The following is a 23,310-nucleotide window of genomic DNA, read 5'->3' as shown; positions in this document are numbered from 1 at the left end:
TCCTCCAATTCCTTGGCACTTTTGTGAATTACCTTAATAGTAAGAACAGGAGTTCTTAAAATAGCACGAATTTAATGTGTACTATTCAGGATAACTTGAGACAACAAAAACAACCCATAATGTTTTCATTCAGCTTATTTTGCTTGCGCTGAAGACATATTTTGAAAGTGTGGTCCGTGATATATATGTTTAACCCTGGGTTTCTTTGGTGACGTGCCCTGACCACTGCAGTCCCTCCAGTGACCGTCCCTCGTGCTAACCAGCCAGTCACAGCAGTGGGCACTTTGTTGTGATTGCAGCTGCTGGAGGAGAAGAATATCCTGGCAGAGCAGCTGCAGGCGGAGACCGAGCTCTTTGCCGAAGCAGAGGAGATGAGGGCCAGACTTGCCGCTAAGAAGCAGGAATTAGAAGAGATTCTCCATGACTTGGAATCTAGGGTAGAAGAAGAAGAAGAAAGAAACCAAATCCTCCAAAATGAAAAGAAGAAAATGCAAGCACACATTCAGGTATCGGTGGCCGTTCTCATAGGATTCCGGTCTGGGTTTTCCAAGTGTATCTGTTGAGTGAATAGATGATGTGGGTTTGGATTCTCGTGTTCACTGAGGAGCAAGAGGAGCCTAAGTGGTGAGTCCCCACCCTTAAAAGATGACCAGCATTCGAATCACACACGTACTGGGTTCCTTCAAACATAGATTTGTTCTTTTGAATGGGACTGTTTTTTGTGTTTTTTTTCCGTATGTTCTTATTAACACCTTATAGGATGCAAAGTGATTCAGAGGAGAAACATGCCAGGGTGTGTGGGGGCTGAGGCTGACCTTTTCCTTTGTATTACCATTAATACAATTAATTCTACTGCTCACTGCAGTCATTAGTGAGGCACCTGCGAGGTGGTTTGGTCATAAGAAATGCTCAGTGCTGATGCAGGAGGTGGCCAGGAACCAGAATAAGCCACAAAGCTGCCTTTGTGGTAACTGCTTTATTTATTTACTTGGCTGCGCTAGGTCTCAGTTGTGGCATGCAGGATCTGGTTCCCTGCCCCCAGGATTGAACCCAGGCCCCCTGAATTGGGAGTGTGGAGTCTTAGCCAGTGGACCATCAGGGAAGTCCCTGGTAGCTACTTCCTTATGGAGATGGAGCTGCCCTCACATGAAGCACAGCGCTCTCTCTGACTGAATACCCAGACGACTGATAGAGACAGCAGTAACTGTGCCTGTACCCTGCAGCTCACCCGCTGCTTTTTCTCCTTGAACCTCACCCCAGCCTATCCAGTATGGCCTTGAGCGTCAGTGTTTCTATATCTAACACCACTTTTCATGGGTCTAGGGCCAGACTTGCTTTCTGCTAGGTCTCTCCCTTAATTTTTTCCCATCACTTAGGTTATCTTTGCAAAGCACAAACAATTCAGACATTTCTCAAAGCCATGAAAGAGACCGTATTGTTTCCTTGACAAATACCCAGTATGGTAATTTATCCAGACTCTCTCCACTCTTCAACACAGACAGCTTTCAAGCATCCTCTAGTAGGTTGGCAGAGTAACACAAAAACTGTAAACAGTACACATTAATCCAGCAATTCTAGTTCTAGGACTTTATTCTAACCACAAATCAATGGAAGCCTACTTACTATCTAACAACGGGGGATTCTTAAACTATGGTAATATACAGTTTTAAATTAAAAAGATGTTTATTTTTATGGGTATTAATAACATAATAGAGTTATAAAAGAATATATACAATAAGCTCTAACTAAAAGTATTTATATATAACTTACAAACTTTACATATGATTTTATACGGGACTGTGCAGAAGCCCTAGAATAATATTCACCAACAGTGGTGCGTTCTGGTGGTATTGTCGACAGTTTCCATGTTCCCTTTGTTGACGAGTGTGTGCTCATTTCCGTGGTATTACTTCACTCAGTGTGGGCTGACGCCTCTGTGTCAAGTTCACCATGCTACTGTCAACTTACTGTGCGCTTGAAGTTTTTCCCAGTAGTTAATCTAGTGCAAAGGTTTCATTCCAAAACCAGTTGTGATAAACTTCAGCAATTATGTCGAATCCTGTTGATACACATGTTTATTAGCTACACTAAGGTAAAGTATGAAATACAGAGAAGCCATTGCAGTAAAACTGTGCGTAAATGCTGGAATCCCACCCAGTTTGGTGATGCATTCACGCTGTGAACCTGGCGTGACCTGAGGCAGCCCTTCCTCAACCACCTGTACTGTTTCTGTTGTTTCTGAGTTCTCTTTCTCTTCTCTATCGGCCGGACATACATAGTAGAATAAATCAACACATTACTGACAGTGATTTTTGCATAAACTAACATTTGTGGCCCCAAATACATATAAATACATCTCTGATCAATGAGGTAAGTATGTGTCCTGTGTTAACTATTCTAAAATATGAGTTGTAATTACTATATGTTATTCCATTTTACAAATATACCCACTTTTAATTACCAAGACTTTAAGTATGTTTATAGCTCCTCGATATGATAAATAACACTTTGCTACAGGTTTTTTAAAAAGTCACATATGACTTTTCCTGAAATTGCCTTTTAAAAGAAATGCTCTTTTTCAGAGCAGCTGTTTTTCCCATGCTGGCTTCTAGAAGGATTGATCCACTTTGTACTTAACCTATAGTGCATACAAGTGTCTGTTTCACATAATTACATTTTACATTTTAAAAAATATCCCTGCTATTTTGAAAATCAAAACTTGGTATTTTGTTGTGACCTGAACTCCTTGATGGTTGGTGTGTACGGAGTCTCGTGGAGGAAGCAGGGAGACTGACCACATGGCTCCTTTACCAGGACCTGGAGGAGCAGCTAGATGAGGAGGAGGGGGCTCGCCAGAAGCTGCAGCTGGAGAAGGTGACGGCGGAGGCCAAGATCAAGAAGATGGAAGAAGAGATTCTGCTTCTGGAGGACCAGAACTCCAAGTTTATCAAAGTAAGGGAGTATTTCCATTGAAGAGCTGATCTGAGAATATGGAAAATACTTAATGTCAACACTTTCAGGAAATCTTGGGATTTCATTTATTCAGTTTTCTCTCTTAAGTCTCTCTGGATTTATAGTCTGTACTACACAGACTATAGATGTCTAAAGGCAGAAACTATTTCACTTTCTAAATTCACCAGACAGCCTTGTAATCGCTGAGATGGTTTAACCTGCACGTGGATCCCTCACCTTGATCCCCTCTCTGTGGTCACTGATCGAGCACTGGCTGCGGGGCTCTGCAGGCTGAGCTCCAGGGGTTGTCCCACAACAAGTAGTTCTTCCTTTTCTGCCCTTTTTTGGAATATACAGTCTGCTGGGGGACATAGTGCCATATTAGTAATACTTGTTTCCTAAGTAACAGTCAAATCCAATTGTCGTTTCGAATGCCTTTTCTGAAGCTGTTTTTCTTGTTCAGGAAAAGAAACTCATGGAAGATCGCATTGCAGAATGTTCCTCTCAGCTGGCTGAAGAGGAAGAAAAGGCAAAAAACTTGGCCAAAATCAGGAATAAGCAAGAAGTAATGATCTCGGATTTAGAAGGTTAGTGTTTGGGGGTTAGAGAAATTGTAGGACTATGACATGTTAGCCTTTAAGATTTTACTTATATCAGTGAATTGAAAGTTGCTCAGTGGTGTCTGACTCTGCGACCCCATGGACTATACTGCCCATGGAATTCTCCAGGCCAGAATACTGGAATTGGCAGCCTTTCCCTTCTCCTGGGCATCTTCCCAACCCAGGGATCAAACCCAGGTCTCCCACACTGTGGGTGGATTCTTTACCAGTGGAGCCACCAGGGAACCCCAAGAATACTAGAGTGGGTAGCCTATCCCTTCTCCGTATCTTCCCGACACAGGAATCACACTGGGGTCTCCTGCATTGCAGATGGATTCTTCACCAGCTGAGCTATCAGGGAAGCCCAGATAACTTACATCAGAACATGCCGTAATAGTAAATGTACATGAGGATTGCTCATCAGTTTGGGTTTGCTAGACTAGGCCTCTTAAATGGGACTGTCCTTTGCCTAGTCACCAAATACTAATATTTATGATGGAAAGGCACTAAATTATCTTTAAACTTTGATTTTTTAAAGTCAGTTTCTGTGGTAATACACACTGCCCTTTGGTGGGCACAGTTGGGATCTAAGTCACGTTGGAGCCACGCAGACTGTTGAACTTGGATGTGTTTAAACGCTGTGTTAAGGTGCCTGGTTCTCACTTCACAAAGGGACAACTGCTGACACAGGAATGGCAGAGACAGGAGAGTATGTGGAGGCTGGCAGTGTCTCACTCTGATGGCCCAAGTCATGTCAGGAAATGCTAGAATTTTTTGCAAAATCCAAATCATTGCCTTATGCAAAAGAAACATCAGGGTGGAAGTTAGGAGCACAGAAAACCCTCCCTTTGACCAGCAGCTGCACACAGGTGTCTGAGGGAGCAAGAGTGTAGCTCCAATCACCCTGCTGTCCCCAGATCTTTTATAACCGGAGGAAATAAGTGGTTTCTAGAAAATATTTGGGATTTTGTTGTCCTCATTCTCAGCATGAGATTCTTCCCATAAACCATTATTACCCGCAGATGATACTAAGGCAGCAACAGGCTTTAGAATACAGTGGCTTGTTTTCGACTCTAACCAGTCTGTGTTTTGAATGTGTCCCTATGGAGTGATGTTCAGTGTGTTGAAGAGCTTCTTGTATCTTGCCCTAAGAGCGCTTAAAGAAGGAGGAGAAGACGCGCCAGGAGCTGGAGAAGGCCAAAAGGAAACTGGACGGGGAGACCACGGACCTGCAAGACCAGATCGCCGAGCTCCAGGCGCAGATTGACGAGCTTAAGATCCAGGTGGCCAAGAAAGAGGAGGAGCTGCAGGGCGCCCTGGCCAGGTGTGCACTAGACACGTGGCTTCCTGGTGGTTAGGGTGACATAAGGACCTGGGGAACTTGGGAGCCTTTGTGTCAAGGCAGCCAGAAAAGCTCACCAGCCTTTCTTGGTATTTATATTCAAAAATCATGAGTCATATCATGAAATCCTTGGAAATCTACACCAGATCAAATGGTTTTAACCATATCAAATATTCTGGTTTCTGTACAGTATAACTTGTAAAACAGTATGTTTTACAAGTTTCGAGGAAATCACTTTTCAGGAATTAAATCCCTCCCTCCTGCATCTAGCATAGGTTGGTGTTCAGTCCTTAAACATTCAGTTATAGAATGGAAGTCATATAGTATAAGTATAGTTATACCTGATACTTCATTTCTTTATCAAGATAACTATTAATATTTGGCTGTTTATAATTTATTATGATCAGGAAAATCTTAGAAATTCTCCTCTGCAATTGCTGTTGGTCTCTGGCCCCTTAGCAGGTGACTGCTTAGAACCCAGAACTACAGCTCTCCACCCCCATAATGCATCAGCATCCCACCTCCCCCAGTCAGAACTCCACCTACACTGAACCCCGCGTGTGGGCAGAAAGGTGCACCAGAGGAACGAGAAGCACAGGGTGGAGGGAGTGAAGGGGGTGGCTCTGCTTAATTAGAGGAACATTTTGCTTGAGGGAATTTTTAAATAATCATTAAAGTTAGAAGGTCCTACCTTTTCGTGCCCGTGAGCCCTTTGGACAGGGCCTGAGCCCCATCCCGATAGCAGCTCTGGGCCCGAGCCGCTCGTGGGTGCAGCCACCCCTGCCCGGGCCATGTCTGAGGGTGGAGGGGTGTGTGATGGGGCCCCATGGGAGGAGTCTCCGGGCGCTGGCTCTGAGTGCCTCCTGTGCCTGGGTGTCCTGCGCAGGGGTGACGACGAGACGCTACACAAGAACAACGCACTAAAAGTCGTGCGAGAGCTGCAGGCCCAGATCGCCGAGCTGCAGGAGGACTTTGAATCTGAGAAGGCCTCGCGGAACAAAGCAGAGAAGCAGAAGAGGGACTTGAGTGAGGAGCTGGAGGCACTCAAGACGGAGCTGGAGGACACGCTGGACACCACGGCGGCCCAGCAGGAACTGCGGTGAGCGGGGGTGGGGCATGTCCTCTCCCTCCTGGAGACAACGGCAGGTGGAGCAGGAACCACACCTCGGTGGTCAGAATCCATCCAGCCTGTGGCAGGAGCACAGGTGTGCGGGTGGACGACCCAGGGCACATGGTGGGGGGGGGCGGTGACCAGAAAGCCCCGTTTCTAGAGAAAGCTGCTCACGGTGATGGACGTGCCAGCCTGCTGGAGAACATCATGTGAGATAGCCAGAGGAACCCACTCATATTTCGGACAAAAGCAGAACTGTAATTTAATCATTCGACTAACTCTGAGCTAATTTAATGTCTGTAGTACAAAACGAGAACAAGAAGTGGCGGAGCTGAAGAAGGCTCTCGAGGAGGAAACGAAGAGCCACGAGGCTCAGATCCAGGACATGAGGCAGAGGCATGCGACCGCCTTGGAGGAGCTGTCGGAGCAGCTGGAGCAGGCCAAGAGGGTAGGGGGCCACGGGGCACGGCAGCGGCTGGGCTCTGAAAGCACGCTGCTGGCCTGGGAGAGCCACACACCCCTGAGCTGGGTGGGTCAGCTCTGGTCTCCAGACCTGGTCCTCTCGGTGTCTCCTCACTGACACCTGCTTCCTCCTGATGACTCAGTGCAAAACCTTGAACAGTTGGTGTCCTGCCCTCGCTCACCTGGTGCCTCCCCCACCCCCATCCCCCACCTCTGATCTGTCCCAGGCACCACACAGGGCGCCTTTGTTCGTTGTTCCCGCTTCCGGGTCTCGTGCTGGCTTCCAGAAGGCCCCCCCACCCTCCCCCGTATCTGTATCTGCTGTCCTGAGTGGTATGTTCCTGCAGCAGACATCTCCACACTCAGAACAAGTGTTTGCATTCATTCATTCAACAGAGGTGGACTGCAGGCTCACCCAGTGCCAGCACAGTTCTCCAGATACCAGAGCAGCGCCCTCTGTGGCCTTCATTATAAAACTGCTAGTGAACTGTTTTTCTTCCCCTCTCCTAGTTCAAAGCAAATCTGGAAAAGAACAAGCAGGGCCTGGAGACAGACAACAAGGAGCTGGCGTGCGAGGTCAAGGTGCTGCAGCAGGTCAAGGCTGAGTCCGAGCACAAGAGGAAGAAGCTGGACGCCCAGGTCCAGGAGCTCCACGCCAAGGTCTCAGAGGGAGACAGACTCAGGGTGGAGCTGGCAGAGAAAGCCAATAAGTTACAGGTAGGCCTGGGAAACCATTCCCAGACGTCACCCTCAGTGTCGGGCAGGGACTGACATTCAGGGGCACACAGGCAGCCCCCAGCACACATTAGGCTCCTTGTGTTGGTTCTCCCACTTAAAGCTCACATCACCCCCAGATGAGTCTGGTAGATGAGGACGTGACTAGCTCGACTGCCTCTGGGACTCAGCTGGCAGTTCTCAGGGGTAGAGCTGCAGACAGGCAGCCCAGAGCCTTCCCCACCCTCTGTGGCCAAGACTGCTGCATCTTCCATGTGCCGTCCCTTTGCTCACGTGATTGTGGACACTATTGGGTTGGTCAAAAAGATGCAGTTTTTCCATAACAGAATCACCACTCTTTTCTATCTGACCACTGTTGAAGGGAGTCTGATCTTTTATTCCTCCTTGCAGAATGAATTGGATAATGTCTCAACTCTTCTAGAAGAAGCAGAGAAGAAGGGTATTAAATTTGCTAAGGATGCAGCTGGTCTGGAGTCTCAGCTCCAAGACACACAGGTATTCTGGGGGTGGGAAGGGTTTTCATCATAACTCTCCTGTTTCTATCATCTGTGAGCTGGTGAAACACGCTCATCCCAGAACTGGCCTCTTATCACCTCTTTCTGATTTCCTGTTTTACTTTTATTTTCAACCATCTTGTACCACAAGCCTTGAAGAGCCCTCCCTTAGAGCCCGTGTTTCCTTGTCTGTAGGTTGTGTGGGCGCCTGGGATGGGGCTCTGGCCAGCCACCTGGGCGCTGCCTGGGGTGTGGTTCACCAGGCGGTGGTCCTGTTGTATGCTCTTGCATTGCTGGCCGTGTTGAATGAGATGGTTTTCTTATGGTTTTTGACCCATTCCGCTGACCTGAGAGCAGCAGAAAGGGATTCATGAAGTGATGAAGGATGTGGGAAAGGGAAGCTTGCAGGTCCCTGGCCCTGGCCCCTGGGGGTGGTGTTGCCATTGCTTGGGGACAGGATTGATTTTGTGGTGGTGTTTTTTTGGCCACCACTTGGTTTTGGGGATCTTAGTTCCCCAACCAGGGATTGAACCCATGCCCTGGACAGTGACAAAGCTCAGAGTCCTAACCTACTGGACCACCAGGGTATTCCCCAGTGAACAAGTTTAAAGCACTCTTGTATTAAGGGCGCTGTTTAAATGATCATGTGTTTTAAAATCACTTGTTGTTATCACTGGGTATTCCTCACACTCCGTATTTTTAACAAGGATATGGTGGTTTGGGTAATGACTATAACCTGAGTACTGACCTTCTATCAAAATGAACAGGAGCTTCTTCAGGAGGAGACGCGCCAGAAACTGAACCTGAGCAGTCGGATCCGGCAGCTGGAGGAGGAGAGGAGCAGCCTCCAGGAGCAGCAGGAGGAAGAGGAGGAGGCCAGGAGGAGCCTGGAGAAGCAGCTGCAGGCCCTGCAGGCCCAGGTGCGCGAGGCCATGGGGACTGTGGGCCTCCACGTGGGTCATGTCCCTGTCCTGCTGGGTGGTTCCAGCTCCATTTGGGACAGTTAAGTGGGCCTTGTCCTAAGTGAAACCCCTTAAGTGTATTTTCTTCAACCTCATCACACACTGACCCTATGCTGGTTACAATGCTGGGAGATGTAAGGTTCCAGTCCATTCATTGTGTGTAGATGGTTAGTGAAGAAGTTTATCGTCTAAGATTCATTTGCTCAGAGTCACAAAGTATTGACTTGTTTTATTTCTTCTCACAAGATAATGAAAACAAGTTTTACCTTTTTTCCTCAAATGTGTAATTCAGGTGAGTTCTTTAATGTTGATCTTTTCTCTTTTAGTTGACGGATACCAAGAAGAAAGTAGATGATGACCTGGGGACAATTGAAAATTTGGAAGAAGCCAAGAAGAAGCTCCTCAAGGATGTGGAGGTGCTGAGCCAGCGCCTGGAGGAGAAGGCCCTGGCCTATGACAAGCTGGAGAAGACCAAGACCCGCCTGCAGCAGGAGCTGGATGACCTGCTGGTAGACCTGGACCACCAGCGCCAGATCGTCTCCAACTTGGAGAAGAAGCAGAAGAAGTTTGATCAGGTGGGGCCCACACTCCCAACCCCAGGCTCCAGGGCCAGCACCCCACGTTTCCTCCTAGCACAGCCCTCACTTTGATCATTTGGGTTTAAAATAATCCCTTATTTAAAACAAGATGTATTTGTAGCAAAACTGGAAAAAGTTCAGTATAAAGGAGGAAATAGGAGAACACCCATGATCTAGTGGTATTCTCCGCTATAAATCAGACATGCAGCAAATGAGAGAAGTCCAACATTGATCTTTACTGTTTCCTGACACCATCCCGTGTAGCTGTTAGCGGAAGAGAAGAACATCTCTGCCCGCTACGCAGAAGAGCGCGACCGGGCAGAGGCAGAGGCCCGAGAGAAGGAGACCAAAGCCCTGTCCCTGGCCCGCGCCCTGGAGGAGGCCCTAGAGGCCAGGGAGGAGGCTGAGCGACAGAATAAGCAGCTGCGGGCGGACATGGAGGACCTCATGAGCTCCAAGGACGATGTGGGCAAGAACGTGAGTGCCAGGGCCCAGGCCGTTGGGGGGCAGCAGCTCTGGGAAGGGCCAGCCCAGAGCGACATGGACAAGGTGGTCTCAGCCCATCACGTCAGCGTCTCCCGGGATGAGCTGTCAGGTTTTCTCCTGTCTGTTCCCAGTTACCTGCGCCAAAGCCAGGCAGGGCATTCACGTGGTTTCCACGGACCCTCCCCACCGTAACCTGTATCCTCGCGGGGGCCCTGTGAATGGAGTGTTTCTTTGTCCCTGGGTCATGGGTGGTTATCAAACCCAAGTATCAGAAGTTGCCTCAGATTGAGGGCAGTGGGGTCTGTCTCCTGCACACAGTGGGAAACCTGGAGAGGAGCCAGGGGAACCCCTTATCCCCCAGCTGCACACGCCTTCCCCGACGCTGCCCTGATGTTTGTTCACCCTGTATCCCTCCCTTAGTGTCGAAGGTTTGAGGAGAGCGATGGGGACCCAGGCCTGGGGGTCAGGACAGGTTCAGGGTTTGACTCTCCCCCAGCTCCATTCAGCCTCTCCACATTTCCTCTTGTGTCCAATGGACATGATACTTAGCTATTTCATGAAGCTGCTACAGATGTGCTCTGAAAAACACAGTCCTCTCTAAAAATAAAATCTCATTTTCCTGGGACATGGGCTGTCTGGCCATACAATGAGGGTGTGGGACTGCCCTTCCTGTTGAATCTTCTACAGCCCAGTGGACAAGAGCCCCCTAGCATAGAAATGGCCAGGATTACATAGTAAAGTGCAAAGAGAAAATTCCAGCACTGAGTCCATCTTCTTGTTCCTTATTGGTTTTCTCTAGAATAAACGATAGTCACACATTCTTTGCAAAAACATTTCCTCTGTGCCTGTGAAGTGCCAGGCACCAAGAGACACAGGCCTCCTCACGTCCTAAGGCGTCTTCTGTCCTCAGGAGAACCAACATGGCCATGAAGCCCAAAGGGACACATAATAATAGTGCCTGCACATGCCTGCCTGGGGGTCATCTCTGAGATCAAAGGGAACATGACGGGGAGCGCCCAGCTAGTGCTGGGCACAGAGAACTTAGTACCTGTGTGCATGGTGGGGATCCCTGTCCAGAGAAAGGTCAGACCTCTATCGTACTGTCCTGCTTCCTAGGATTCACACACCTTCATATTTAAAAGTCTGCACATGTGCATTTCCAACACAAATGATCTTCACCACAGCAAGAGGGAGCTGCTGTGAGACCGCAGGCCAGTGGCCAATCAACAGGCCATTGCCCTGACACCATGCTCTTCTTTGATCACCAGCTTTTAGAGATCTCTCAGCTGCATGATCCATGGTAGAGCACACGTGCATGATGCCAGGCCTATCATTCAGATGGTGCACTCTGAGATGACTAGTGCAGCGGCCGGGTCAGGGTGGGGGGATGCCTGGGGGGTTGGCTATATAACAGGAACTACTGTCCATGCATGTCCCTCCAAGGGTCATACCTGTGCTTCTTCCTGTGGTCTAGGTTCATGAACTTGAGAAATCCAAACGGGCCCTAGAGCAGCAGGTGGAGGAAATGAGGACCCAACTGGAGGAGCTGGAAGATGAGCTCCAGGCTACAGAAGACGCCAAGCTTCGCCTAGAGGTCAACATGCAAGCCATGAAAGCCCAGTTTGAGAGAGACTTGCAGACCAGGGATGAGCAGAATGAGGAAAAGAAGCGGCTGCTCATTAAACAGGTAGATCTTAGAGGTGTGGCCCCCAGAACAGGCCCTTGTTTGTGCTCAAAGACCAGTTTTTGGCCAGTGATATTTGCGTTGGAACATAGTAGCTGGAGGAAATTTATTGGGTCATATAACTTTATCTTTAAAATATAATGTAATTGGTTTTGATTTCCAGGAAATTTATTGGGTCATATAACTTTATCTTTAAAATATAATGTAATTGGTTTTATTTCCTATTTCTCAGATTATCATTACTACTTAAAAGCCAGTGGGCTGTCCAGGGACATGTAGTCAGGTTCAAGTTCTGGGAGTCTTACAAGTGTCAGTAAAGGGAAGAATCAGTACATACCTGACAAGGTGATTCAGAATATTCTGAAGGTCAGATTGCATGTCCTCTTTAAACCACTCTAAAGGGAAAACTCTAAGTATTTACATTTTTGTTATTTGAAAACATTGCTTGGGCACTTACAATTTATATACTTTTCTGAGTGCATTTAAATTTCTAATTTAAAATTTTAAAGTGAAACATTCCCAAGGGCTTCCCTGATAGCTCAGCTGGTAAAGAAACCACCTGCAATGCGGGAGACCTGGGTTTGATCCCTGGGTTGGGAAGACCCCTTGGAGAGGGGAAAGGCTGCCCACGCCAGTATTCTGGCCTGGAGAATTCCATGGACTGTATAGTCCATGGGGTTGAAAAGTCTCGGACATGACTGAGCGACTGTCACTTTAACATTCCCTTGGAGTTCATGGTATCAAGTCTTGGATCTGGGACACTTTCTTATTTTTGGTCCACTAACATTTTATTAGTCATTTATTGCTAGATAACAGGTTAGCTCAAGCTTAGTGACTTAAAACAGCACACATTAAATGAGTTTCTGTGAGTTGGGAATTCTGAATCAGCTTATTAGCAGGGAGCATCCATCATCTGAAGGGCTAACTGGGGCTGGAGGGAGTGCGTCCAAGCTGTTTGCCCATGTGGTTGACACGTGGGCCCCTCTGCTGGGGCTGGGGTGTCCCTGTTGTGGGGCAAGTGGGGAGCTTCCCTAGGAGCTTGTCTTGTGCCTTCCAATCTCGTTGCATCACCTGGACTAGGAGCTTGAGATCAGGGATTCTGCCTCCTTACACACTCTCGCCATGGTCAGTCGGTCAATGGAAATGATTTGTACCAGGTGGAGATGTTTATAGTTTTCTCTGTACAAATTCAGCTGCTAATAATAATAACTGCTTGGAGGCAGAGAGCCCCCCTTCTGAGTAAGCCGAGCCCCCATGGGCCTGTTCTCCGTGTGAGGATACTGGGTCTGATGTATCCTGACACTGCCTGTCAGGTGCGGGAGCTTGAGGCAGAGCTGGAGGATGAGCGGAAACAGCGGGCCCTGGCTGTTGCCTCGAAGAAGAAAATGGAAATAGACCTGAAGGACCTGGAGGCTCAAATCGAGGCAGCTAACAAAGCAAGGGATGAAGTGATCAAGCAGCTCCGCAAACTCCAGGTGAGTGCCACCAGCCATCAGGGTGTGATGGTGGGGTCATCGGGCCCTGCTGAGACCACTGAGCACGACATGGCCAGTGATGCTGGAGAGAAGGCTCTGGGCAGCATCCAGCCTCCATCGTGCTGGTGGGCTCAGCGTTGCCACGTCACTGCTGCAGGGCACAGGGCTGCTGTCATCCTCAGCTGTAGGCTGGGGCCATAAGCCATAAAGATGGTAGGTGTATAGCTCAGCGTCTACAGGGTGGGCTTGGCCCCATTTGGATTGAGTGAGGTAGAGTTGCCAGGTGGGCACTCATTGAGGGACAAGCTCTTGGGGCTCTGAATAACGTCTCGTGGTCAACTAAACACACAGCCACCCACTGAGAGTAGGTGGTGTCGACTTTGTCGACCGGGCCCGTGAGCCACTCCCGTGGTTAGGGGGACACGGCAGGCCCACCTGCTGCGTGGTCTGCAGAAGCAGTCGTTGAGCAGCTCCATGTTGCTCCTCCTCCAGCTGCGCCTTTCTGTCCAGTCAGCATCGCTTTAGCTACTCAGATGGCATGCTGGTTTTCACTGTCACAGTGACAAAGTGATTTCTGTAGTAACTTGCTATATTGGCAGGATGTGATGGGCTCTCTCGTACAAGGACACACTTCTCTGGAGGGAGAGACAAAAGCTTTAGAAAATTTCCATTCCTTTGGCCTTGGTGATTCTGCCTCTTCTTCCGTTCTCTGGATTATCTATTCACTCCCTCAGTGGTACTGTTTTACAGTGCAAAAGTTTTTTGTTTTGATGGAGTTCAGATTATTTTTTGTTTCTTCTGTTTTTACTATTTATGAAGCCACTACCTAATCCAGGGTCCTGAAGATTTAGTCCTGTGTTTTCTCCTAAGAGTTGTATGCAGTCCATGGGGTCACAGAGTCAGACATGACTGTCGAGTTTTATACTTCTGGCTCTTTCTAAATCCTCTTCATTTTTTATTATGTAGTTTGATATATGAAGCCAATTTCATTCTTTGGGATATGGATATTCAATTGTCCCAGCACCATTTGTTAAAAAGATTTTCCCCATTGAAATTCTCTTGGCCCTCTTGTCAGAAGTCAGCTGACCACAGACTTGTGTCTGTTTCTGGACTCTTAGTTCTATTCCTTGATCTCTGTGTCCTGCCAGGACCACAGAGTCTTGGTTACCATGGCTTTACAGATTTTGCACTTGGGAAGTATGACTTCTCCAACTTTCTTTTCCATAACTGCTGTTCTGGGCTCCTTGCAATTCCATTTAGGATCAGCTTGTCAGTTTCTACCCCCTGCCTCCCCTAAGCCAGCCAGGATTCCTATTTTACGTTGACTCGGTACATCAATTTGGAGAGTATTACCATCCTCACGAAGGTCTTGAGTTTTCCACGAACATGGTCCATGAACATGGCTATCAGTCCATTGAGCTATTTCATTTTTTTCTATGATGCTTTTAGTTTCTGGCATACAAGTCTTATACATTAGCTAAATTTTACCCTTTTGATGCTAAGTATAGCTGCTTTGTTAATATTTACAGTCTCTACAGTTAGTGTATTGAATTTCAATTATTTTTGTACAGTTGTCCCTCAGTGTCCGAGAGGGATTGGTTCTAGGACCAACCCCTCCGCCCCCGTGGATACCAAAATCCTCTGATGCTTAAGTCCCTGATATAAAATGGTGTATTACTTGCATATAACCTGTGAATATCTTCTCATATACTTTAAATCATCTGTAGTTTACTCTAGTTTACTCATAACAACCTGATACAAGATAATGGTTGCCCACGTGGCAAATTCAAGTTTTGCTTTTCGAAATTTTCTGAGAATGTTTTTCCCCTGAATATTTTTGACCCACTGTTGGTTGAATCCATGGTGTGGAGTTCAGGTATGGAGAACTAACTGTATTGATTAATCCTGTATGCTGCAGCCTCACTGAACTTGTTTATTAGTTGTAACTTTTTTTTAATGGATTCCTTAAGATTTTCTATATATTTTCATCTGCAAATTGAGCTAAGTTTTATTTCTTCTTTTTCAATCTGGGTATCTTTTATTTCCCTGTCTTGGCCTAAATGCTTTGACTAGCATCTCCATTACATTGTTAGACAGAAACGGCAAGGGCAAAAACATCCTTGTCTCATTGCTTATTGTAGGGAAAAGCATTCAGTCTTTGACCATTAAGTATGATATTAGTTTTTCATTTCATTGATTCCCTTTATCAGGGTTGGGGAAGTTGCCTTTAGTTTATTGTTTTTATCTTATTGTTTTTATTTTGTTTTTTTAATTTTTTTTGAAATTTAATTGGAAGCTAATTACTTTACAATATTGCGGTGGGTTTTTTGACATACATTCACATGAATCAGCCATGGGTGTACATGTGTTCCCCATCCTGACCCTCCCTCCCCATTCCATCCCTCAGGGTCATCCCAGTGCACCAGCCCCGAGCACCATTTCATGCATCAAACTTGGACTGGTGATCTGTTTCACATATGATGATATACATGAAAAATATATATATATATACATGTTTCAATGCTATTCTCTCAAATTACCCCACCCTCACCTTCTCCCACAGAGTCCAAAAGTCTGTTCTTTACGTCTGTGTCTCTTTTGCTGTCTCGCATATAGGGTCATCATTACCATCTTTCTAAATTCCATATATATGTGTTAATATATTGGTGTTTTTCTTTATGACTTACTTGCTCTGTAGGCTCCAGTTTCATCCACCTCATTAGAATTGATTCAAATGCATTCTTCTTAACAGCTGAGTAATATTCCATTGTGTATATGTACCATAGATTTCTCATCCATTTGTCTGCCAATGGACGCCTAGGTTGCTTCCATGTCCTGGCTATTGTAAACAGTGCTGCGATGAACATCGGGGTACACATGTCTTTTGCAATTCTGGTTTCCTCAGTTTGTATGCCCAGTAGTGGGATTCCTGGGTCGTATGGCAGTTCTATTTCCAGTGTTTTAAGGAATCTCCACACTGTTCTCCATAGTGACTCTACTAGTTTGTATTCCCACCAACAGTGTAAGAAGGTTCCTTTTTCTCCGCACCCTCTCCAGCATTTATTGTTTGTAGACTTTTTGATAGCAGCCATTCTGACTAGTGTGAGATGGTACCTCATTGTGGTTTTGATTTGCATTTCTCTGATAATGAGTGATGTTGAGCATCTTTTCATGTGTTTGTTAGCCATCTGTATGTCTTTGAAGAAATGTCTGTTTAGTTCTTTGGCCCATTTTTTTGATTGGGTCGCTTATTTTTCTGAAATTGAGCTGCAGGATTTGCTTATATGTTTTTGAGATTAATTCTTTGTCAATTGCTTTATTTGCAATTATTTTCTCCCATTCTGAAGGCTATCTTTCCACCTTGCTTATAGTTTCCTTCGTTGTGCAAAAGCTTTTAAGTTTAATTAGGTCCCATTTATTTTTGCTTTTATTTCCATTACTCTGGGAGGTGGGTCATAGAGGATCCTGCTATGATTTACATCAGAGAGTGGTTTGCCTATGTTTTCCTCTAGGAGTTTTATAGTTTCTGATCTTATATTTAGATCTTTAATCCATTTTATTTTTGTGTATGGTATTAGAAAGTGTTCTAGTTTCATTCTTTTACAAGTGGTTGACCAGTTTTCTCAGCACCACTTGTTAAAGAAATTGTCTTTTCTCCATTGTATATTGTTGCCTCCTTTGTCAAAGATATGGTGTCCATAGGTGCATGGATTTATCTCTGGGCTTTCTATTTTGTTCCACTGATCTATATTTCTGTCTTTGTGCCAGTACCATACTGTCTTGGTGACTGTTGCTTTGTAGTATAGCCTGAAGTCAGGCAGGTTGATTCTTCCAGTTCCATTCTTCTTTCTCAAGATTGCTTTGGCTATTCGAGGTTTTTTTGTATTTCCATACAAATTGTGAAATTATTTGTTCTAGTTCTCTGAAAAATACCATTGGTAGCTTGATAGGAATTGCATTGAATCTATAGATTGCTTTGGGTAGTATACTCATTTTCACTATATTGATTCTTCTGACTGATGAACATGGTATATTTCTCCATCTATTTGTGTCATTTGATTTATTTCACCAGTGTTTTATAGTTTTCTATATATAGGTCTTTTCTTTTGATAGATTTATTCCTAAGTATTTTATTCTTTTCATTGCAATGGTAAATGGAATTGTTTCCTTAATTTCTTTGTTTTCTCACTGTTAGTGTATAGGAATGCTAGGGATTTCTGTGTATTAATTTTATATCCTGCAGCTTTACTATATTCATTGATTTAGCTCTAGTAATTTTCTGGTGGAGTCTTTAGGGTTTTCTATGTATCGGAGCATGTCATCTGCAAACAGTGAGTTTTACTTCTTTTCCAATCTGGATTCATTTCTTTTTCTTCTTTTATTGCTGTGGCTAAAACTTCCAAAACTATGTTGAATAGTAGTGGTGAGAGTGGGCATCCTTGTCTTGTTCTCCTGACTTTAGGGGTAATGCTTTCAATTTTTCACCATTGAGGGTAGTGTTTGCTGTGGGTTTATCATATATGGCTTTTATTATGTTGAGGTATGTTTCTTCTGTGCCTGCTTTCTGGAGAGTTTTTATCATAAATGGATGTTGAATTTTGTCAAAGGTTTATTGAATGTTTTTATATTGAAAGGTATTAGATTGCTTCTGTGTCAATTGAAGTGATCACATAGTTGTGTTGGATGTCAAATCAACCTTGAATTCCTCAGATAAATCCCACTTGGATGTGTTGATGGATCTTGTTGGTTTCTATTTTGTTGAGGATTTTTGCATCTATATTCATAAGGGATATTGACTTGAATGTTTTCTTTTTCATCACTTCTACATTTATGTTTATAATAAATTCATATTTTATAATTTGGGGGGAAAGGTACGTTTAAATAAGAATAAACACTACCCTAAAACTTTCCTCCTCCTTATGCTTAGGCTCAGATGAAGGACTACCAGCGTGAATTAGAAGAAGCTCGTGCATCCCGGGATGAGATTTTTGCTCAATCCAAAGAGAGTGAGAAGAAACTGAAAAGCCTGGAAGCAGAAATCCTTCAGTTGCAGGAGGTTTGTGTTTATTCATTTATTTGCTTAACAAATATTTGCCCTTGGAATTTCTCTAAGACCAGATAAATACATTTCAGTGTTTCTGTAGCCAGTGTAATCTCACTGACCATTTTTTAATATGGTGCTGGACCATCTTACTGCTTCACTTGGGCAAAGTGGTCCCATTTGATATTGTTCTACCTGACTAAACAGAGAGGTTGAATAGTGTATTTCTTAAATCTGTTTACAGTTTGAGGCACACTTGGTGCCTCAAGCAAGGTGGCAGCAGCCTACAGGCACTGTCAGACCTCACATTTAAGGAAACTTAGCAGCCAGAGCTTACATGACAATCTGAACTCACTCAGGAACTTGCCTCATCCGAGCGAGCCCGCCGACATGCTGAGCAGGAGAGAGACGAGCTGGCGGACGAGATTGCCAATAGCGCCTCCGGCAAGTGAGTCTCCTGAACAGGTGGGAAGGGGTGGGTGTCTCACTGGTCCTCACAGGCACTAAGTCAGCTACAGGGGTCATCTGGCATTGGGGAGTCAGTGGTTGGTTTGCTTATCTGTTCAAAGTCTGGAGAGATAAGCACGAGATGCTGGGCCTCAGCCAACTGGCTGAAGCCCTGCCAGGTCACACCTCCCTGCAATAGTCACGTCCACACAGGTGTGCAGGAAAGGCCCTTAGAACCTATCTGGCTTCCACAGGACTGCACAGCCTTGCAGTGCAGGGCCTCACTTTCACATTCTTTAGGTCTCTTTCCCTCAATGTATGTTTCATTAAGTCAGATTTTTGGGTTTTTTTTTTTTTTTTTTTTTTTTTTACAATTAAGAGGTTGCTTTCTCCATTTAATGGCTGTCCTAAGGATCCATGGTGGTCATTTTCTAGTGTGCCATGGTGAGGAGCTGGCTTTGGATCTTGGTGCACTAGAGAAGCTAGGGAACACCAGGATCTTTTTGCACTTTTAAAGCTGACACTGGCTGTGGGGCAAAGCTGGAGGGCTGCATAGCAATCCAGGCGCAAGATAGCGGGGCCTGGCCAGGTAGCAGGCCTGGGGATGGAGACAAGTGGGCAGCATGTTTGGAAGCAAAACCAACAGGACCTGGCAGACCGGGGTGGGAGGAGGGGAAGGAGAAAAATTAAGAATGCTAATGGCAGCACAGTGGGTGGAGGAGCCCTGGGGAGTTCTCTGTGCTGAGTGTCGCCGCCTTGGCCGCAGGTCTGCACTCCTGGATGAGAAGCGGCGTCTGGAGGCTCGGATCGCACAGCTAGAGGAGGAGCTGGAGGAGGAGCAGAGCAACATGGAGCTGCTCAATGACCGCTTCCGCAAGACCACACTGCAGGTGGGCCTGCCATGTCCCCTCACCCCAGGAGGGACTGTGCCATCCCCTGCACAACTGACCCATCTCCCCTTCAGGTGGACACGCTGAACACTGAGCTGGCGGCCGAGCGCAGCGCTGCCCAGAAGAGCGATAATGCGCGCCAGCAGCTGGAGCGGCAGAACAAGGAGTTGAAGGCCAAGCTGCAGGAGCTGGAAGGCGCTGTCAAGTCCAAGTTCAAGGCCACCATCTCTGCTCTAGAAGCCAAGATTGGGCAGCTGGAGGAGCAGCTTGAGCAGGAAGCCAAGTAAGAGGTTTTCAGTGCTATAAGCCAAAGAAAGGTTTTTACAGTATCTCTGCTACAGACCAGGTCCAGGTTTATAGAGATGACACCAATGGCTCGTCCTAGGGGAGCTTTGTTGCTGGGGGAAGAATCACAAGGGCACATATAACCGGAGAAGCTGGTGTGAGCCCTCAGGGAGCACTGGGCTCGCCTGTCAGCTCTTCCCAGGCTCAGCTGAGGGCTAATCATGCTGTGTGTGCCCCATGACTTGCTGGTGCCATAGTTTACATCTCTGCCCAAGGCTGAGCCCAAGTTCACGGCATCACGTGAAATGCAACAGTGTATTGGCATAGAAGAAATGCAGTGTAACAAAAAAGACAAGTTTTTTCTCCTTTAAGAAAGGATTGCTCAACAGTTTGCATTCTGGTGACGTAAACCATTCATTCTGAAATTTATGAGGAATTGCACAAAGCAGCTTTTTGGCAGGCATTTATTTACATATCTATTAGAATAGAATCTCAGATGGCCAGAGCTGGAGCAGACTTTAAACTTCACCCTCTTATTGAGGAGCTTGGGGGCCCAGAAACACAGGGTCTATGCGCAGAGTCCTCCCCGGCCTAGCATCCAAAACTTTGTCCCCCTGCTCTCAAATGTAACAGCTGAGGGTTTGTTTGTTGTTAGTTGTAATAGACATGACTTGGTCCTTTGAGCTGATTCGATCCTATCCATTTTTGCATAACATTTGTGAAGGAACAAAAGATCCTTTTGTGTTTTCAGTGGAGTTCTCCAAGTAAGTTAACTCTCCTTCCTTCACATGGGACAGTGGAGGCCTGTCTAGAACATGGTGCCTTAACTCCTACCTGAAGTGGGGGGAGTTGTTTCAGTGTTCAGCTGCTCTAGCATCTTAGTAAGTACGTGCTCAGTCACTTCAGTCATGTCAGACTCTTGGCAACCCTATGGACTAGCCTGCCAGGCTCCTGGGTCCGTGGGATTCTCCAGGTAAGAATACTGAAGTGGGTTGCCTTGCCCTCCTCCAGGGAATCTTAGTCAGTGGGAGTGAGTGAGGTCACTCAGTCGTGTCCGACTGTTTGTGACCACGTGGACTGCATGTAGCCCATCAGGCTCCTCCATCCATGGGATTCTCCAGGCAAGAATACTGGAGTGGGTTGCCATTTCCTTCTCCAAGTCAGTGGGAAGTAATTTTAAATTGAAACAATCAATAAATTGTTTTGTTTTCCAGGCTAAAATGTTAGGTGATGAGAGTAACCAACTAAGGTTTTTATTTCCAAAAATTCTACACTCGATGTAAATGACCTTTGATCTTCAGAAGATCACTAAGGTGATAAATACCCATGCGTGAGGGAATAATGCAGGTGTTCTGCCTATCAGCATTAGACTACATTAAAGGCAATCCATGGTTCGACCAGAAGGAAGAAGTTTCTGGGCTATGTTGATCACGATGATACAGGGGTCCTGGAAAGCACTCCAATGTGTCATCTTATAGAGAAAAGGAGTTAAAATATTTTTACTGCAAGAACTGTGAAAATGAACATGTGGATCATTTTCACAGGGAAAGAGCCACTGCCAATAAACTAGTCCGTCGTACCGAGAAGAAGCTGAAAGAAATCTTCATGCAGGTTGAAGATGAACGCCGCCATGCTGACCAGTATAAAGAACAGGTAAGGAGAGAAGGCACGTAAAGGGAACACGTCTTCCACCCTGAATGCTGTACAGGAACACAGATACAAGACCAGCCATGTTACTATGTGACTCGCTGACTTAGGAAGAGCTGTTTGAAACTCTTACTTCTAGTGTTTCAATACACATGCTGTTTCTTGTTCCTGCTGGTCACTCCTGGGTGCTGGGGATACAGAGGTGATTAGGACGCAGCCCTGCCACACAATACATATTGCGAAGGGGTGGGCAAGAGCCTTGAGAAAGGCTTGAAGTGGGGAGGCCTGAACTGATCTTATTACCATGTTTCCTTCACTAGAGTGGACACTGCATGAGTAGAGATTTCTGCCTGTTTTACCCACTGTCTTCTGAATGCCTAGGAAAGTTGTACTTGGTAGTCATAAGAGTTGACTCATTGGAAGACTCTGGTGCTGGGAGGGATTAGGGGCAGGAGAAGGGGACGACAGAGGATGAGATGGCTGGATAGCATCACCAACTCGATGGACGTGAGTAAACTCCAGGACTTGGTGATGGACAGGGAGGCCTGGCGTGCTGCAATTCATGGAGTCGCAAAGTCGGACACGACTGAGTGACTGAACAGAACTGAACATTGGCTGGGTGGAGGGGCAGATGCAAGAGGTAGTGGGAAGGGAAGAAAAAGCGAGTGCACTGCACCTGGGACCCAAGTGGTCGTCCTCGTCTGTGTCCAGGTGTCTGTCTCCTAAGTGTCAGGGCGCGTCAGCTCTGTACTGGCTGCAGCCTGGGGGGCTGTGCTCTCGCTCGTCTGGGAGACCTGAGGATCCACTGCCTCTAGCCCAGACCCTTCCCTCTCCATCCCAGGGCCTAGCAACTCCGAGAGCAGTTCTGGGTGGGTGTGAACTGGACCAGCACGGTGTTGGCCAGCTTCTGTGGCTCAGGAGTGGGCGGGCTAGTGGCAGGCCAAGTTCTCACTTGGTTTTCCAGAGCGGCTTGGTACTTAGAATATTGACATGCCCGTGTTGAAAAGAGGTGTAAAATGAACACACCATCTCCTGGGGGTGGAGACTATCTGTGTTGCTGGTAATAGCAGTTTCCTTTCATAATTCCATAGATCACTCATGTGAAGATGTCATTTTTCTGTAGAAAACTCAGGGATGAAAATTGGATTTCAGTTGTTTAAAAGTTTCCTTTAGCCTAATATGCTGTGTAGACACAGTTGTGCAGAGAATGGCAGGCTGTTCAAAAGGCCTCAGGCAGGGCCCTTGTGTGTGCACACACGTGTGGCCAGTGGGGCAGAGGCCTGTGCTGAAACATTGAGGACACAGCAATGTGAATTTGGATTCAGCGGTTTGGTTTGACTCGGTTCCTATAACTTCCCCGAGATGGAGAAGGCCAATGCCAGGATGAAGCAGCTCAAGCGGCAGCTGGAGGAAGCAGAGGAAGAAGCTACACGTGCCAACGCATCTCGGCGCAAACTCCAGCGGGAACTGGATGATGCCACTGAGGCCAACGAGGGCCTGAGCCGCGAGGTCAGCACCCTGAAGAACCGGCTGAGGTAAGTGGCTCCAGACACTGTGGTTTTCTTGGCCAAGTGTGCAGATCCTCCTTGGCATGTACCTATTTAGGACTCCTGACCATTGGTGGGCTGGAGAGCAGGGAAGCAACAGGCCACTCACTCACTGGCTCTGTGTTTACTGAGAGGCTGTGCGAATGCACGGCTTGAGGCTTGCGTGCCAGCCCAGGAGTCTGTCCATGTCCCTCGTGGGCAGGGGCAGCCTCTCTACGGCAGACTTGATGCACCCCAGGACACAGGGAGCCAAGGCTTCTCCCCATAAGGACAGCTTAGCACAGGTGTGGCCTGTGGGCTGGAGCCTGTCTGCCCTGCTCTCATACGCTAAGAGTGGTGCTGACAGTGATAAAGGTTGTAAAAAGACCAGCAGAGACCTTAGGAGGCCCACAAAGCCTGCACACAACATTTCCTCTCCATCTGCCCTTTGGGGAGCGGCTGGCCAGGGATGAGCCAGTGGTGCTGTCCTCACTGTGTCTTGGAGGGACAGCAGGGGCCAGCCACCACGGCCCCCAGGACGATGCTCAGTGGGTGGCAGCGGTGGCTAAGCACAGAGCCCTTCTGATTTCCCCA

At 46.7% G+C, this 23,310-nt stretch overlaps 1 protein-coding gene across 5 annotated transcripts in view; it reads left to right on the top strand.

Annotated features, from left to right (window-relative positions):
• The window catches only part of MYH10 (myosin heavy chain 10), a 121,525-nt gene that overhangs the window by 96,437 nt on the left and 1,778 nt on the right, over positions 1 to 23,310 (top strand). For all 5 annotated transcript variants that reach the window (XM_027518976.1, XM_027518978.1, XM_027518979.1 and 2 more), the window contains 19 exons: positions 300 to 506; positions 2,815 to 2,952; positions 3,416 to 3,539; positions 4,704 to 4,875; positions 5,780 to 5,992; positions 6,308 to 6,452; positions 6,977 to 7,183; positions 7,592 to 7,696; positions 8,463 to 8,615; positions 8,984 to 9,232; positions 9,500 to 9,712; positions 11,196 to 11,408; positions 12,719 to 12,880; positions 17,808 to 17,936; positions 18,281 to 18,369; positions 19,135 to 19,258; positions 19,333 to 19,541; positions 21,088 to 21,196; positions 22,553 to 22,725. In XM_027518976.1, coding sequence (XP_027374777.1) covers positions 300 to 506; positions 2,815 to 2,952; positions 3,416 to 3,539; positions 4,704 to 4,875; positions 5,780 to 5,992; positions 6,308 to 6,452; positions 6,977 to 7,183; positions 7,592 to 7,696; positions 8,463 to 8,615; positions 8,984 to 9,232; positions 9,500 to 9,712; positions 11,196 to 11,408; positions 12,719 to 12,880; positions 17,808 to 17,936; positions 18,281 to 18,369; positions 19,135 to 19,258; positions 19,333 to 19,541; positions 21,088 to 21,196; positions 22,553 to 22,725 — 3,134 coding nt within the window. The remainder of the gene's footprint in view (positions 1 to 299; positions 507 to 2,814; positions 2,953 to 3,415; positions 3,540 to 4,703; positions 4,876 to 5,779; positions 5,993 to 6,307; positions 6,453 to 6,976; positions 7,184 to 7,591; positions 7,697 to 8,462; positions 8,616 to 8,983; positions 9,233 to 9,499; positions 9,713 to 11,195; positions 11,409 to 12,718; positions 12,881 to 17,807; positions 17,937 to 18,280; positions 18,370 to 19,134; positions 19,259 to 19,332; positions 19,542 to 21,087; positions 21,197 to 22,552; positions 22,726 to 23,310) is intronic.

The sequence above is a fragment of the Bos indicus x Bos taurus genome, chromosome 19 (genome assembly GCF_003369695.1).
Source record: "Bos indicus x Bos taurus breed Angus x Brahman F1 hybrid chromosome 19, Bos_hybrid_MaternalHap_v2.0, whole genome shotgun sequence".
NCBI lineage: Eukaryota > Metazoa > Chordata > Mammalia > Artiodactyla > Bovidae > Bos > Bos indicus x Bos taurus.
This window is presented reverse-complemented; position numbering and strand designations above follow the sequence as displayed.